Below are 14,685 nucleotides of genomic sequence, written 5' to 3'. Positions count from 1 at the left end.
TTTCTCCCAATATGTGCTCTCACTTGGGTAAATCAAGGAAGGATAATTTGCTTATTTGTGTGTCTACTGATATAGATGATACACACATACAAAAAAAAAAAAATGCCACTCACTCTGGTTTATCCCTCATTGAAATTCCAAGGGCGAGATGTGAGCTGACATCTGCTCTATCAAACAGCAAAGTCCCTACTGCTTCTCTACTGCAAATTCTAGCCCTAGTTGGACCTTCCTAAATCCCAAGCAAATCACATCTAAGAGGACCTTAGAAGCTGGAAAAACAAAATGAAACAAAACAACAACAATGACAACAAAACCAGCGACGATACAGGCTTCCTTAAATGTTCTTAGATATTAACTCATGTTCCAGAAGTACCTGATATAGTTCGGGTTCTTGGTCTGCAGGTTTTTCATCAGGGTGGCCACCGACGCCTTGAACTGGGACCCTGCAGTAGGAGGCCTTTTCAGGTTGACCTTTGCAGGATTCCCTTCAGGGAACAGAGACTTGATGAGGGCATGGCCAGCCTTCCACATGGCTTGAGACAGGTCTCGGTACAGAAGGTCATTGTTCTTGTCAACAAACCCTTCCACCTGGTATAGCACCTGTGAGTGGCAGTGACAGCAAATGGGACTCACTGATGGCTCCGGGCACAGGACAGTGTCAAGCAATGATGACACCCAGACTCCTCCAACATCAGAAACCCCCGTGCTCTAGTCACACACTGATACTAGGCTTGCTTCTAACTTTGAGTTACACCTCTTGAAGGCACAGAAAGAAACAAACAAAGCCTGTAATGTCATCCAGAATTTGCAAGAATAAACTCCAACAATGTTATAATGCTTTTAAAGGATGTTAGATGTTTTTTGGTATGGGTATATATATGTCTGAATATATCTGAGAATTAAAAAAACATTCTTTCTTTGCTCACATGCTAGTCTGTTTCAAATTAGAAAGGGATCAAAAACAGGTAACATGGACATTTTCACAGACATCCTAAGCAACAGAGAAATTGAGCAGGAATGCAGGTCTAATACTAGGCCAATGAAGCGAAGCAAAGGCCAGTGCTCTGGTGTCCTGGAATCAAAGGCAATCCAGGATTATCTCATTTTCACTAAATGCATAACTAAGGAATTCCCCCATGAGGCTTCCATTCCTGTTTATAAAGGCAGTATTAACTCTAATCAATAACCTTTTGGGGTCCTAAAAATTAGCCTACAATTCAAACTGTTTCATTGAGAACAACTTCCTCAAATACAGAGGAAAAAAATTTCAACGAGGTGTTTTACCCGGTGTCTCTCAAAATTTCAACTGAAGAATTCTTGATTTTTGCTAAACGTTTTGTGCTTTTAAAACCTTACAGTAGGCCCCTTTTTTTGTCTGGCACGATTTACCAACCCTTTATCAGTCTTGCTAAGTATTTTTGATAGAACAACTTAAGACCTAAAAATAATAAAATGACATAAAGACACTTTGTAGTGTTCATTAAGGCCACTGCTTTGCTTTTCCTTTCACTTGTGTTAACAAGATGCAGCCATGGTTGTGTTAACCATGGTTCAGGCTCAACTGCCCATGAGCACTCGCTAGTCTCCTACAGCAACCGTGTTCAGCGACTCTGTCCCAGGAGGCACAGAAGCCCTGGGAACAGCATCGTGGGTCTGGGGTTCTCCCCTGTACCTTGCCAGCATAATGCTGGATTCTGAAGCAGCTGTGAGGCAGGGTCGTGTCATTGAGGAAGCGGGAACATTTGCTCATCCTGCTCTCGAAGTGCTGGTGGGTGGCACAGACTTGGTTCAGCTTTTCCAGGAAGGTCTCATCTGTAACAGTGCCGGGTCTCAGGCACTCTTCATCCAGCATGGCCAAGATTCCGTTTGTGTTCTGGGGGGGATAGAAATAAAGGTGTTTCCTTCCTCCCTTCTTTGCTCCACTGCTCTAATTAGGCCTAATCACAACATCAAACACAATGGACTTAATTACACGTAAGATTCAGTTCAGCTGCAACAGAAAACAATCACAAAGGCCACAGAAGTCAGCTCTTTCCAGAGTGACCCAGATGTAGCGGGGTGGGGCTACCTGATTGGTGTTCCTTCCCCAACAGACAGGATCGAGACGCTAACCCTCAGTACAAATGAAGTTCACACTGTCAAATCCAAAGCCCATTCTGAAGTTCTCTGAGAAGCCACCATGATGGTGTCTACATCATGCTACATATCCTGGCTCCATCTCTTATGGTCTTACTCACTGGTCTCATGTTACCAGACCGTTCACAGACTCACAGTATAGCTGGGTGTCTGGGGGGAGGGGCTGGTGCAGTGCTTCAGGGTGTTGTTCTTAACGATCATGCAATCAAGTGCTGCTGCAGACCATGTTCAGAATAAAACTCTTGTTCCACATAATATCCAAATGGGTATTAAATAGGAGTGAAATTTTACTTGTGTGCTCAGACTCTACGGTCTTGTTTATCTCAAGATAAGCCAGCCCTAGACTGAACCAGAAATCAGGAATTTTCTACTTTGCTAACAAAGGTAGTGTGGCTTCCTGTGACTGTCCCTGAGGCCCCTAAGTCGAGATTCCAGAAACAATCTGAGCCACTGACCCTTAACCCTGCCCACTTCCGACAAGGCAAAGGCCCTGTCCTCAGAAGGCTATGATCTCCTCTGACCAGCATTTACTCATTCCACACAAAACCCAAGGGAAGAGCAGGCTCTCAAGTATGCTCAGTACGTCCCCAGAATAGATACTGTTGTTCACTGGGGCTGGAAGGAAGCACTTCCTTTGAGCTTTGGGCTTCTTTCATGAACATGAGTTTCTTCAATCATTTAGAGAAGGGACTTTTCTGTGAGAGAAGTGGGTATGTTTGAGTGTATTATTGCAGTTCCCTCTTCTAAGATAAATAATCAATGCCTGCTGTTTACAAAAAAAAAAAATCTCATCAGGAAAGTGAGACTTCTCACAGCAGAGTCCTCAGGTAACAAAATTTGCTAGAAAAAAAAAAAAAACTTCAGGAAATGTATGATTTCTGGATTTGAGGCAAGAGCTCTGAGTTCTTTAGGAAGAGTGACAACACTTCCCTTCCTAATGCTAGCCAAAGTTTCCGAAACAAAGTTTATATATTTATCAGGAAGTGATGTTTTTGGATCATTTATTGCTTTCCATGCTCAACTAAATCGAAGATCATGTCTTCAAGAATATCTTGCACTTTGATGGGAAAACACTGGGCAATCGTAACTTCCACGAGGGCTGATTTGAGACAAGTACAGAACGTTTGCTGTGCACTCAAGAGCAAGAGGGTATTCTGGAAACACAGCACTCGTCTCCTGGACAAGTGAGAAGCTGGCAGGAGAAATAAGTGTGCACACTGTCTCAGACGACAACATCAAGGTCAGAAGCACAAGCAATCGACCCTAAGGTGGGCAAAGGGGTTTCCTGTCTCCACAGAAATGCGGCTTCCTACAGGTCACTCACTACAATAAACTATACCATATGGCCTAAAACCAAAAACTTACATTCAAACAGCTTCCTAAAAATTGCCCAGTCATTTCCCCCATTTTTATCCTTTCCAAACTCACATACACTTTGAAAAGTTCCAGGTTCTTGGCCTCCTGCTGTCACACTCACAGCATCCTCTTGTACACATTCTCGGAATCAAAGCTAGGCCAGCAATAGCCTGTTAATCCAGCTCAGAGGTTTGTGTCTCTTCCCTCTTTCTACCGTAACCTCACCGGTACAGTAGGAGGGCACTAGACTGTAGGCATGAAATGGGCACGTTGATGTGCAAACCCCTACATATCTGCTCTGGTCAGCACACACATCCATTCCACAGGGGCCTGGGCTCCCAGCACACAAATGCTGGTGGCCAAGAGGTCATGAAAGGGCTGTGACAGGGCGACAAGACCAGGGGTTCTTGGCTAAGTACCATAATAAAAGCTGTCCATGCAGTCACTCAGGAGTGAAGAATGAGTTCTTAGGATTACCATGAAGTCTTTAAACACGGTAGCTCCCGTCACACAAAGAAAAGTACGAAATACAGGTGCTTAGTGTAAAAGGCAGTGAGATCATGTGCAGAAGGTTAATTATTCTACTGAGAATCCCTTTAATACCGAAGTACTCACGTTTTCTATTAGGTCGCAAATGATAGCATTGTTGAAGTAGTCAATGTGAGTCCATTCTATGTCCTAAAAACAAAACCGAACAAAATCAAACCCATATGGCAATGGTGCAGTGCCATCTGAAAATGAACTGCTCCCCTCACCCCCCACCCACATTTCACTCTCAGCCTGAAGCTGTCGACATCATCGTCCGGTTCCAACAGCTTCCTCAACACAGGAGTTCGCCACTGACATGAACCGAGAAGCAATTGCCCCTGACCTGCTCCAAGGCCGCTTCCCATTCCACTCTCCCACTTGTCACTGTTTCCCATGCGCTTCATGGGCTCTGAGCCAAATCTTTACTCAATAGGCCCCTGGGTCAATATTGCTGTGTGTATATTTACGATGTTTATAAGGAAATAAGGCAGAACTTGATCCCAGCAACTAAAGCCTAGAGTTTTTGTCATCGTGAGGCAAAAGTAATTTTAGAATCAATGCTACGTAAGTCAGTTAACTATTTCATGTGTAAAAACAGCCCAGTATGGAGAGAAAGTATTTCCTCCACAGAACACACCATGGAAAACCTACCCATAGAGCCTCCAACACTAGTTCTAGAGCCAAACCAGGGAGGTGAAGTGCCTTCATTCTCTGTCGGCCTACCCTCCCTCTCTAGGCACAGACATTAGTTTTCTTAGGAGAAGAAACAGAATTCATATAACAAGCGGGAGATCTGCCTATATTTTCTTAAAAGTTTTTCAAGTAATCTATACATTAACTTCCTAGCAGTCTCTGTAAGATGAGAAGACAGGAAGAGAATGGTTCTTGATTTTAGGATATTTATATTACCAGAAGTTGCCAGAAAAGCACAGAACTTTTCTGAGGTAAAATGGCCATTCTAAAACAACAACAAAAGAAATATTAACAGTTCGGTTTAATGGGTTGTTTTACTAAGTCACTGGGGATTAGCAATTCTATTAGTAAAATACACACAGGAGTGCATGCTCATAACATTGGCACTGAAAGAATAAGGCAGATGCATCCTTTATTCGGGGATATTTTTGGCTACACAGTAAGATACCTGTCTAAAAACATGCATTAATGTGCACTCACCGAAAACAAAACTCCCTCTACCTACCTACCAACCAACCTACCTACCTATCTACTCACCTATCTACCTACCATCTACCTATATCTCTATGTCTATCTATCCATTTTAGGCTGAGACAGGACTACCTTGAGTTTTAAGTTCATTTGGGCTACATTGCTAATTTTGTCTTTAAAATGGAATACAGTGGAATGTTAAGATGTCTCAGTCTGAAATCAATCCCTAGAAAGCACTCTGTAGGAGACAACTGACTCTCACAAGTTATCCGCTGACCTCCGCGTGCTCCTAGCCCTATATTTAAAATGTTTTAAAAAAAGAAGGAAAACAGTTGATAGCATTCCTAAAATGTTGCAGCAAATCAAAAGCAAACAAAAATATAGGCATAAGAAAACAAATCACTTAAAAGGTGAATGTTTAGTTTAAAAACATAAAAGAGTAAAACCAAGTGTGTGGTTTAAAATTAAAGATGAAAGGATTTTACAAACAATTATTTCTGGTTAATTTAAGATGACGCTGGGGGCTGGAGAGCTGGTTCGGCAGTTAAGAGCACTGACTGCTCTTCCAGAGGTCCTGAGTTCAATTCCCAGCATCCACGTGGTGGCTCACAACCATCTGTAATGGGATCTGAAGCCCTCTTCTGGCACGAAGATATATATGCAGACAAAGCACTCATACATACAAGAATAATTTTTAAAAAGATGACATTAAATGGAATAGTCCTTAAACAACACCCAGAATATAGTGATCATATAACAAATGCTATGTATAAATTATGTAAATTGATTTTTAAAATAATTTTTTTAAAGATTGAGCAAAATCTCTAAGAATTCTCAATCTCCCTGTATATGGCTCTTAGTGTCAGCTCATTCATAATCTACAACCATAACCACAGTCAGTCCCCAAATTCCCTCTTGTCACACCACTCAAACTTGTGAAGTCCCAGCAACCACTGACAATCCATACACAACTGTCACTTTAAGGTGGATGGAATCAGGTTTCTTTCATTTAGCTTAATGCACATGATCCATGTTGTGTCAACCACTCACTCCCTTCTATGTCCCAGTGCTAGTCCAGTGTGTAGACCTAATTTATTTATTCATTTCCGTTTTCTTAACGCAATATTATTTTACATAGTTACACTGGAACCTATGAGACTGAAGGTCACTGGCTAGTATTTAATGACGATCTACATATGTTCTGAACACTAGTGGAACAGTCAGCACAGCCATCATACAAACAAAATACTTGAAGACATAATATATTAAACTTAGAGCAGATGGTCTTCAAATACAGATTTTTCGCTATAATGGAGAAACCTTTTAGACTGTTTCAACTTTACCTCACGAATATATTCCTCTTGCTCTTCTTTGAGGGTCAGTTCAATGAAGATTTGTTGAAGCTTTTCATTACAATAATTAATAATGAACTGCTCGAAGCTGTTGTCCTGTGTGGAAAGAAGGCAATACACTATAGCCATAGCATTAGCTCTCCATAAGGAAGACACTCAACACCTCAGTCCATCTGAAATGCCACCCAGCATCCCACACAGGCTCCCAGGACAGACGTGCCTTGCGAGCATGTGGGGAATGGTTCATGAGTCAGCAAACAAATGAGATATGCACGGACGCCGCAGTACTTAAGGATGCGGAGTTTATATGGTAGAGAAGCAGCCCATCTGTGGTTCAAATTTCCCCCTGAAATTCAGTAGACCCAGTGAGATACATAATCCCTGTCAACAGCTGCCAAATGGTTTATTCTCAGGCCTTCCTACCTCAACCTCCAACCAGAATCAGGTTCCTCACTCAACACCCTGTTTGTAAATGTGTGCACAGATATGTATATGTATTGATTAGCCTCACATATTTATGTGACTGCACGTTACTTAAGAGGAAGGGCCCAACCATACCATCTTGCTCGCTGTGTAAATACCAAATACATACTGAGCCAGTGAATCCACCAAACAAATCTATGGAAATCAAAGCATCAAGCCACCCCCTCAGCCGGAGACAATCTCTCTCCTCTCAGAAGGCCAAATCGGCTCTCTCAGGCACCCCAGCTTCCTCTTCAGAAGTTCTGCCTTTTATTAATTATCTCTTATAAACTCTCTGAAAAAAGCTCTATGATGAAATAATACTGAACAACCCTCAGAGCTGAATGAACACCCTGAGTTACAAATCCTGTCTGCTGAAGGAACATGCTTTATTAGAACCTTCCAGAATGGCATGGATGTGGTGTTGAAGCCTGTCTTCCTCACTTTTACATCCCATCTTTGCCAAGAGGTACTGGCAGTGGGCAAAAGGACACAAAGACTCCACCTCTGGTAAACGCGGCTCTGCTCCCACTGAGAGTGGCCAGTCCTGATCTAACAAGGAACGCCTCAGCATGGGTAATTCGAGGCTCAACATCCCCCGTGTGTAAGCAGAGGGACTGGCCTTTATATCTCTCTGACAAAAGCAAAAAAGGTTTCAAAAAGCTGATTTTTTTAAAAAAATTAACTTTGGTCTACCTTGGGCGGACCCGAATGGGGTCGCAAGAGAGCCTCTGACTATTTCTTTGTCTGGAATCCTGCTAAGGATTTGTAACCACTCCGAATACAGTGATCAGAGGAAACTTGTAACTCCAAGCCATAAACGACCCGCAGGATTCTACTGTCACTGACTGACCTCGATGATCTAAGTTTAGCCTGAAGTCAATGTTTCTCAACAGACTGAAGGTTTTTACTAAAGAAGCCAGCGTGTATTTTCACCTCCCCACACAAACTCTTTAAAATCACAGTTAACGATTTTTATTAGGGATAAAGTCAGTCCACTGTAGCTGTCAGATGTCTTTACTCTTTTAAGCAGCAGCACAGTCATTTCATATGAGAAACATCAGGTTTTTCTGGCTTGGTAAAATATACCCTTTTATAATGCTGTGATCACAAATAAAAAACAATGTTGGGGTGCCTAGTACAAGTAGACCTCTTACAATGGAAAATAAACATAAAGAATAAACCTTCTATTCATCTTTGCTGATGAAGCAGTTTCAGCACAATGAGGCTACTTTCAAGTGTCCGCTGATGAGGAGAGAGAGGGAAGTGACTAGTGTCCTTGGATACGTGATGTGCCCTGTGCACTTTCCAAACAAGACTATGAAATGCACACAAACAAGTAAGAAACTGAAAGCGAAGCTTCACAATTACAACACAGCTCATGGATTAAATTCAAGCTACATTATATTTGCCGTTAATCTTTACTGCTTTCTGCACACAGCCACACAATTAGTCAGCAACCACTGGCTAAAAAACTCACAGAAACTGGAGAAGCTATTAGCATAGGCACATGCAACAGACCAGCACTGCAAACAGTTTATACTTACTGCATTCTGGTGCGGGGGGGACAGACACAAAATGCAGTCAGTTCTTAATTAGCAATAGATTTTTCAAAGAATTGTTCACTGCCGTTGCCTGCCTGTCTTTTGTTTGTTTGTTTGGTTAGTTTTGAAACACTGTTTCTCTGTGTAGCCCTGATTGTCCTGGAACTCACTCTGTGGACCAGGCTGGCCTTGAATCTAGAGATTACTCTGCCTCTGCATCCTGAGCGCTGGGACCAAAGGTGTGCACCACCGCCACCCAGTGAGGTTATGTTTCTAATTGGTAGAAAACTTTAGACGAAGTCACAATCGACCTAATGGAGCGGTTCTAAAGCTGCATGTGGGACCAAAACTGTGCAGAGGCTAAGTAAGCAAGATGACAGGGGCGGGCTGAGATACTGATAAGTCATAAAACGTGCCCAAAGTCCTAGGGCTTCAGAGCCCAGCATTTCAGTGTAAAGAAACTGTGCATGCATGGTCAAGGCCTATCTCTACCCAAAGAGTAGGGAACAAAGGCATCTGGAAGATCACAAAGCGTGACAAGACCCTTCAAGGTCCGGAAGGACCTCCCGTCCATGATCTGCTTCTGTGTGCTGTGTGGAATCATGCTGGACTCCTCATTCGAAACCACTTCAGATGACAAGGAGACAGTATCCACCTAGAAGTGTTCTAAGAACAAAAACTGAACTCTCTAATGATAAAATTCACCTTCCAAGCCCGCAAACAAAACTAGAATCCCCAACCGTCAATGCAGAAATTAACTTATTCCCACACTGCAAATTGAAATCAGCGTCTACTGCAATGGTACACACCCCCAAACACACCATGGCCACGGCAAGAGTTACTGTCCAGAATAAAAGCTAATAATGCGCTTATCTTGTGGCATAAACATTAAGGAATTTATTCAAACAAGTACATTCAGGGCTTTTACTCAGTGACTCCCTCCAATGGAGCTCAGCACAGAGAGCTGTGAGGAAGGGGGGGCAAGCACCCACTGCATAGGGGTAGGACAAACTGACACTTTAAACACTAGGGCTTCTTAAATAGTCGTCTTACAGACTCGGAGTTCATTTGACTGTGTCCGCAGCATGCATGATTCATGCTACTTTCTATTCCCAAGTATCAGCCACACAGCATGGTTTTGAAAGACGTGTCCAGAAATATTGGTCTATTTATATTCTCTGCAACAGAAGCAGTTAAGGCTATCTTGAATTCCTAAAGGCAATTACGTAATTTTAAAAAGCTGTTCTCCTTATAAATAATAGATATTAAGATTAAGCAGTAAATGCAAGAGACAACTCCATTCCTGAATATTAAGGATAAGGAGATGATATATTTTACATTTGGACATTACAGAAAACAGGCAGTACAAATACAAAAACCATTATTTGTTCAAGCAAAAAGTCTGCTCTTCCTTTTGTCCAGGGATACACATTTGGCATTTGGGTGTAATGTATTAGGTGAGGTTTTATCTTTATATAACGAAGGCATGACACATGAAATGGTTCATTTATAGATAAACCCTCAGCTTTGTGGGTGCAATTTAGAGACCTGGGATGGACACACCACTGCTGTAAATGCATCCCCAGAGTATCACCAAAAATATCATCATTTTGATAGAAGGTAATGTACTTAGCCACAATTGTTTTTTAAGGTAACTATGTCAAGAAAAAGCCTCCAAAGCAGTAACTACTTTTAAAAACATCAGAAAAAGAAACTTTAAAATGCAATGTAAGAAAAACATTTAATATTAGCTATGACACCTTTCTAAACACTAACAAAACTGAGTAATTAACAAATTTTCCTTTCTATACATAATGTTTTTCTAGGTGGATAACAATCAAATATGTAAGCCTGAAGAAAAACGATTTAAGAAACAGTTTCTTAAATATCTTTAGGTAAACTATGATTTTTAAAATCTATAGCCCATCATATTCATATCTAATCCAGTCGCCTTTTTGATTTTTAAACCTGCTTCACCTTCTTCCAGCTATGTGTTCTCCAGCACAGAGGAGAACTAGATAGGCAGGTACTGACACTAGCCAGAATTAATTGGGAAACATGTTCTATAACGACGATAGGGCAAGAGGTACAATTAACTTAGCCCTTTGCCTGGATGAGAATACTTCAGCTGTACAGGATGTGACATAACCAGAAACTGAGGCCACTAGGTTCTAGTGGAAATTAATGTTTAATTAAGTTTTTCCAGTAAACTAACTGCCAATTTAATAACTTCCTTCCAGATAAGCCTAAGGAAGATTTCACATTGCTCAATTTGCTTTCCCGTGTTACATAATTTTTTTTTTAAGTAATAGCACTTACTTCTTTATTCCCTCCATTTTTATTAGTTCTTTGAGAATCTCATACAAGGCATTTTGATAATATTCAGCCTTCCTCCTCCCTCCTCACTTCTCCCTGGTCAGCCCACTTTCTCCTCAATGGACAAATTATGAAAACATCTCAGAAATCAAGGACCAAATTCTGAGTTAAAACAATGTTCAAACTTAATTGTGTGGGGCATCTGGACTCGGTTTTCTCCCTCTGGAAAGTGGATTTCTTGTTCCACCAGAACGTAGAGCTACAATGTTTTCTTCCTCTTGAGCGTCTCCTTTATCCATGTTCTGTTAATCTGTTTTACACACTGACATCAGATCACATGCAGCCAGCAAGGCAGACTTATTCACCCCTGGCCCTAAGTGCTGTTCAGGAAATCCATGCATCATCATTCCAAGGCTTAATGCCCCCATTTCCCCCTCTGTTTCCAGAGGAACCAGAGAGATGAAAGCCTTCCACCAGCTCAGCTGAAAAGCGTGTCTATGGTGCCTGACAGGGCAGTCGCTGAGGCAGAACTGGACAGTTAGGAAAAGGCTGGACCTTACTGTACAGTTTCAAAGTAAAGCACACAGTGCTCCAAAAGGCAGAACCGTCATTTCCTGTGGTCAATTTTGGCAGAAGAACCACTCATTTTGCACTGAGATGAATTCTAAATACTTTTACACTGATTCCTCCCACTTAAGCTTCTGGCACTCTTAAATTCTTAGTCAGGTTTTCTGTGGTTAATACTGACTTTTTCTTAGGCAAGTATCAGAGAAAGGTTTGTGAATAACTTATTAAAAGAAAAAAAAAGAACCTTTATAATTTAAATAAAAATATCTAAAATTGTTTTCATTCTAAATTCATCCAAATATATTTATAAAATAAAAACAAATTGTTAAAATCAGTCTAGCTGATGATTAAACTGAGAGATTTAGACAGAAAAACAGAGAAAACTTAATTGAGTACAATGTACAGATCCTACTTCTCTCAAGGAATAAAAACGGAAATGGAAGGCAAAGCAAATGTGTGCAGAGGGAGACACCTATAATCCTGGCACCCGAGGGACTGAGATCAGCCTGGTCCACACTGACAGTTCATGGCTAGCCAGGAATCAAACTCAGTTCACCAGATCTTGGTAGCAAGCAGCTAAACGATATTGCCAGCCTGCTTTTTTTTTTTTTCTTTTTTCTTTTTTTCCGGAGCTGGGGACCAAACCCAGGGCCTTGTGCTTGCTTGGCAAGCGCTCTACCACTGAGCTAAATCCCCAACCCCCCCCCCTTTTTTAAAAATACATCCATCCACTCTGCATCTACTAATTAAAGGGGTCTACTACTACAAGGTCTTTATTAAATAATTGTTATCGAATTTTATTAAATAATTGTTATCGAATATTGTTATTGAATAATTAATTATTTCTATCCTCTTCATCATAAGAGATTTCTGGCTTCTTCTTGAGTTCATAATGTTTACTTTTTAAAAACACACTTATTTCATGGAGAACAAACATGAACTCAATGATTTTATATGGCTGGGATAGTTTTGACTGTCAACTTTACCCAATTAAGAATTACTGGGAAAGGAAATTCAACAAGGGATTGTCTACTTTAGGCTGCCCTTTGAGCATGACTGTGGAAGATACCAGGACTGTGTTAATCGAGGTGGGAGGGCCTGCACACTATGGGCGGTACCATTCCCTAGGCAAGAATTCTGAACTTTTAAAGAGAAAGCAATGTTGAGAGCTGTTAAAACTCATTTTCTAAAGCTAATTACATCTTAGGATGCACTAGAGGGCAAGCTAACTGTATGTCTCAACATAACCCCATTATCCTATCAAAATAGTTTCAATCCGGTCTGGTGTGGGAGGCAGAGAAAGGAAGACTGTCTGAGTTCAAGGCCGACCTAGTCTATGTAGTAAATTCCAGGTCAACCAAGGCTGTGTGTGACATGGTCGTAAGAATCTGTCTTATTCATAAGCAATAAATGAACATGCACATAGGTTGTTTATGCTCATGGTGCCATGGTTAAAATTCTAAAGATGCACATGCAATTTATGAGCAATAAATTTTTCTCTGGGAAAATTAATGTAAATCCACTATTTTAATTTTATGAGCTTCATTAACTCTAACTTTTCTCCTAAATTTCTATTGAAATTGATGTTCACCAGTCAGCCAACTCATGAAACGATTCAAATTTAGATCCGTGCTATCCCAGGTAAGAGACCTTTCCCCCTGCCAATGGTAAAGAATAACTCTAACATTTAGTAACAGTATCCTGAGACCTTGCTAAAGGATATTAATTTAAGCACAGGGACTTCTGAATACACACAAGAATTTTCCCAATGCGCAAACCTCAACTATCAAGAGACTTGTAGCTTCTTTTGCAGAGTTAGCCTAAGAGGCACCCACAAATGGGAACTGTGCTGAAGGTTGAACACTCCCAGCTAAGGGCAGAGGCCAGGGTGTACAACTCCATCTAGACGCATCTTCAAACTGACCAGGGTCTAGAACTGATGTAAGAGAGGGAGACAGGGAACTGGAGGCTTGTGACAACATTGGGGTTTCCCACATGGGGAACCTATGAGTTTGGAGAGAAAAGTAAGGAAATGACCTTTGTCTTAACCCTACTAGGAAAGGAAAGAAATAAAATATTGGGAAACCAAGGAGTTGGACCTTATGGCTATTATTTAGCAGAAATCAAGTGTGGTAGCTACCTGGCCTTACTTTCTCATCTGTGAAATGGGAATAACAACTACTTCCATGGAACTGTTCTGAAAATTAAATCCGACAACATACACAGCAGTTACTACAGCATTCAGACAGCCCTAGAATGCCATAGCCCTGGCTGCCCTGAAACCCACTCGGTAGACCAGGCAGGTCTCAAACTCACAGACATCCCCCTGGCTCTGTCTCCTGAGTGCTAGGATTAAAGGCACTGGCAACCATTCCTGGCTCAGGTGTAATGTTTAACCATTTAATTTGGAGCAAGCAAGCTCATTCTGAACTTCTGCTGTGGAGTTTATTATTGTAAGACCACAGCAAGGCATGGCCTGGACAAGACCAAGGCGATGGACATCTCTGGCTTCTCCCTTCCTGACTTTTTTTATGCTTTGTTTTTCAAGTAACCTCTGAATGACTAGATGGCCACAGGCACTGGTAGTCCATGTAACATGGAAGACACATTATTCCATAAAAATTTCAAAAGTGGCTTTGATAAAGTCTCCAAATGGTGGCTCAGCACTTCCACACTCACACACACACACACACACACACACTCACACACACTCACACACATACTCACACACACTCACACACACACACTCACACACACACTCACACACACACTCACACACACTCACACACACACTCACACACTCACACACACTCACACACACATACTCACACACTCACACTCACACACTCACACACACACACACTCACACACACACTCACACACACTCACACACACTCACACACATACTCACACACACATACTCACACACACACACTCACACACACACCACACACACCACACACACATACACACCACACACACTCACACACACACACTCACACACACACACACCACACACACATACACATACACACCACACACACATACACATACACACCACACACTCACACACTCACACACACACACACTCACACACATACTCACACACACACACCACACACACACCACACACTCACACACACACTCACACACACACATACTCACACACACACTCACACACACTCACACACACACACCACACACACACACCACACACATACTCACACACACTCACACACACACACACTCACACACACACA

General features: G+C 41.6%; 1 protein-coding gene across 10 annotated transcripts in view; it reads right to left on the bottom strand.

The window, feature by feature from the left end:
• The window catches only part of Myo1b (myosin Ib), a 162,277-nt gene that overhangs the window by 26,346 nt on the left and 121,246 nt on the right, over positions 1-14,685 (bottom strand). For all 10 annotated transcript variants that reach the window (XM_039082950.2, XM_063266575.1, XM_063266578.1 and 7 more), the window contains 4 exons: positions 6,528-6,632; positions 4,108-4,170; positions 1,673-1,873; positions 374-600 (listed from right to left, as the gene is read on the bottom strand). In XM_039082950.2, the coding sequence (XP_038938878.1) occupies positions 374-600; positions 1,673-1,873; positions 4,108-4,170; positions 6,528-6,632 (596 nt within the window). The remainder of the gene's footprint in view (positions 1-373; positions 601-1,672; positions 1,874-4,107; positions 4,171-6,527; positions 6,633-14,685) is intronic.

The sequence above is a fragment of the Rattus norvegicus genome, chromosome 9 (genome assembly GCF_036323735.1).
Source record: "Rattus norvegicus strain BN/NHsdMcwi chromosome 9, GRCr8, whole genome shotgun sequence".
Classification (NCBI taxonomy): Eukaryota; Metazoa; Chordata; class Mammalia; order Rodentia; family Muridae; genus Rattus; species Rattus norvegicus.
Note: the sequence above shows the minus strand (reverse complement) of the source record. Positions and strands in the feature narration are given on the sequence as shown.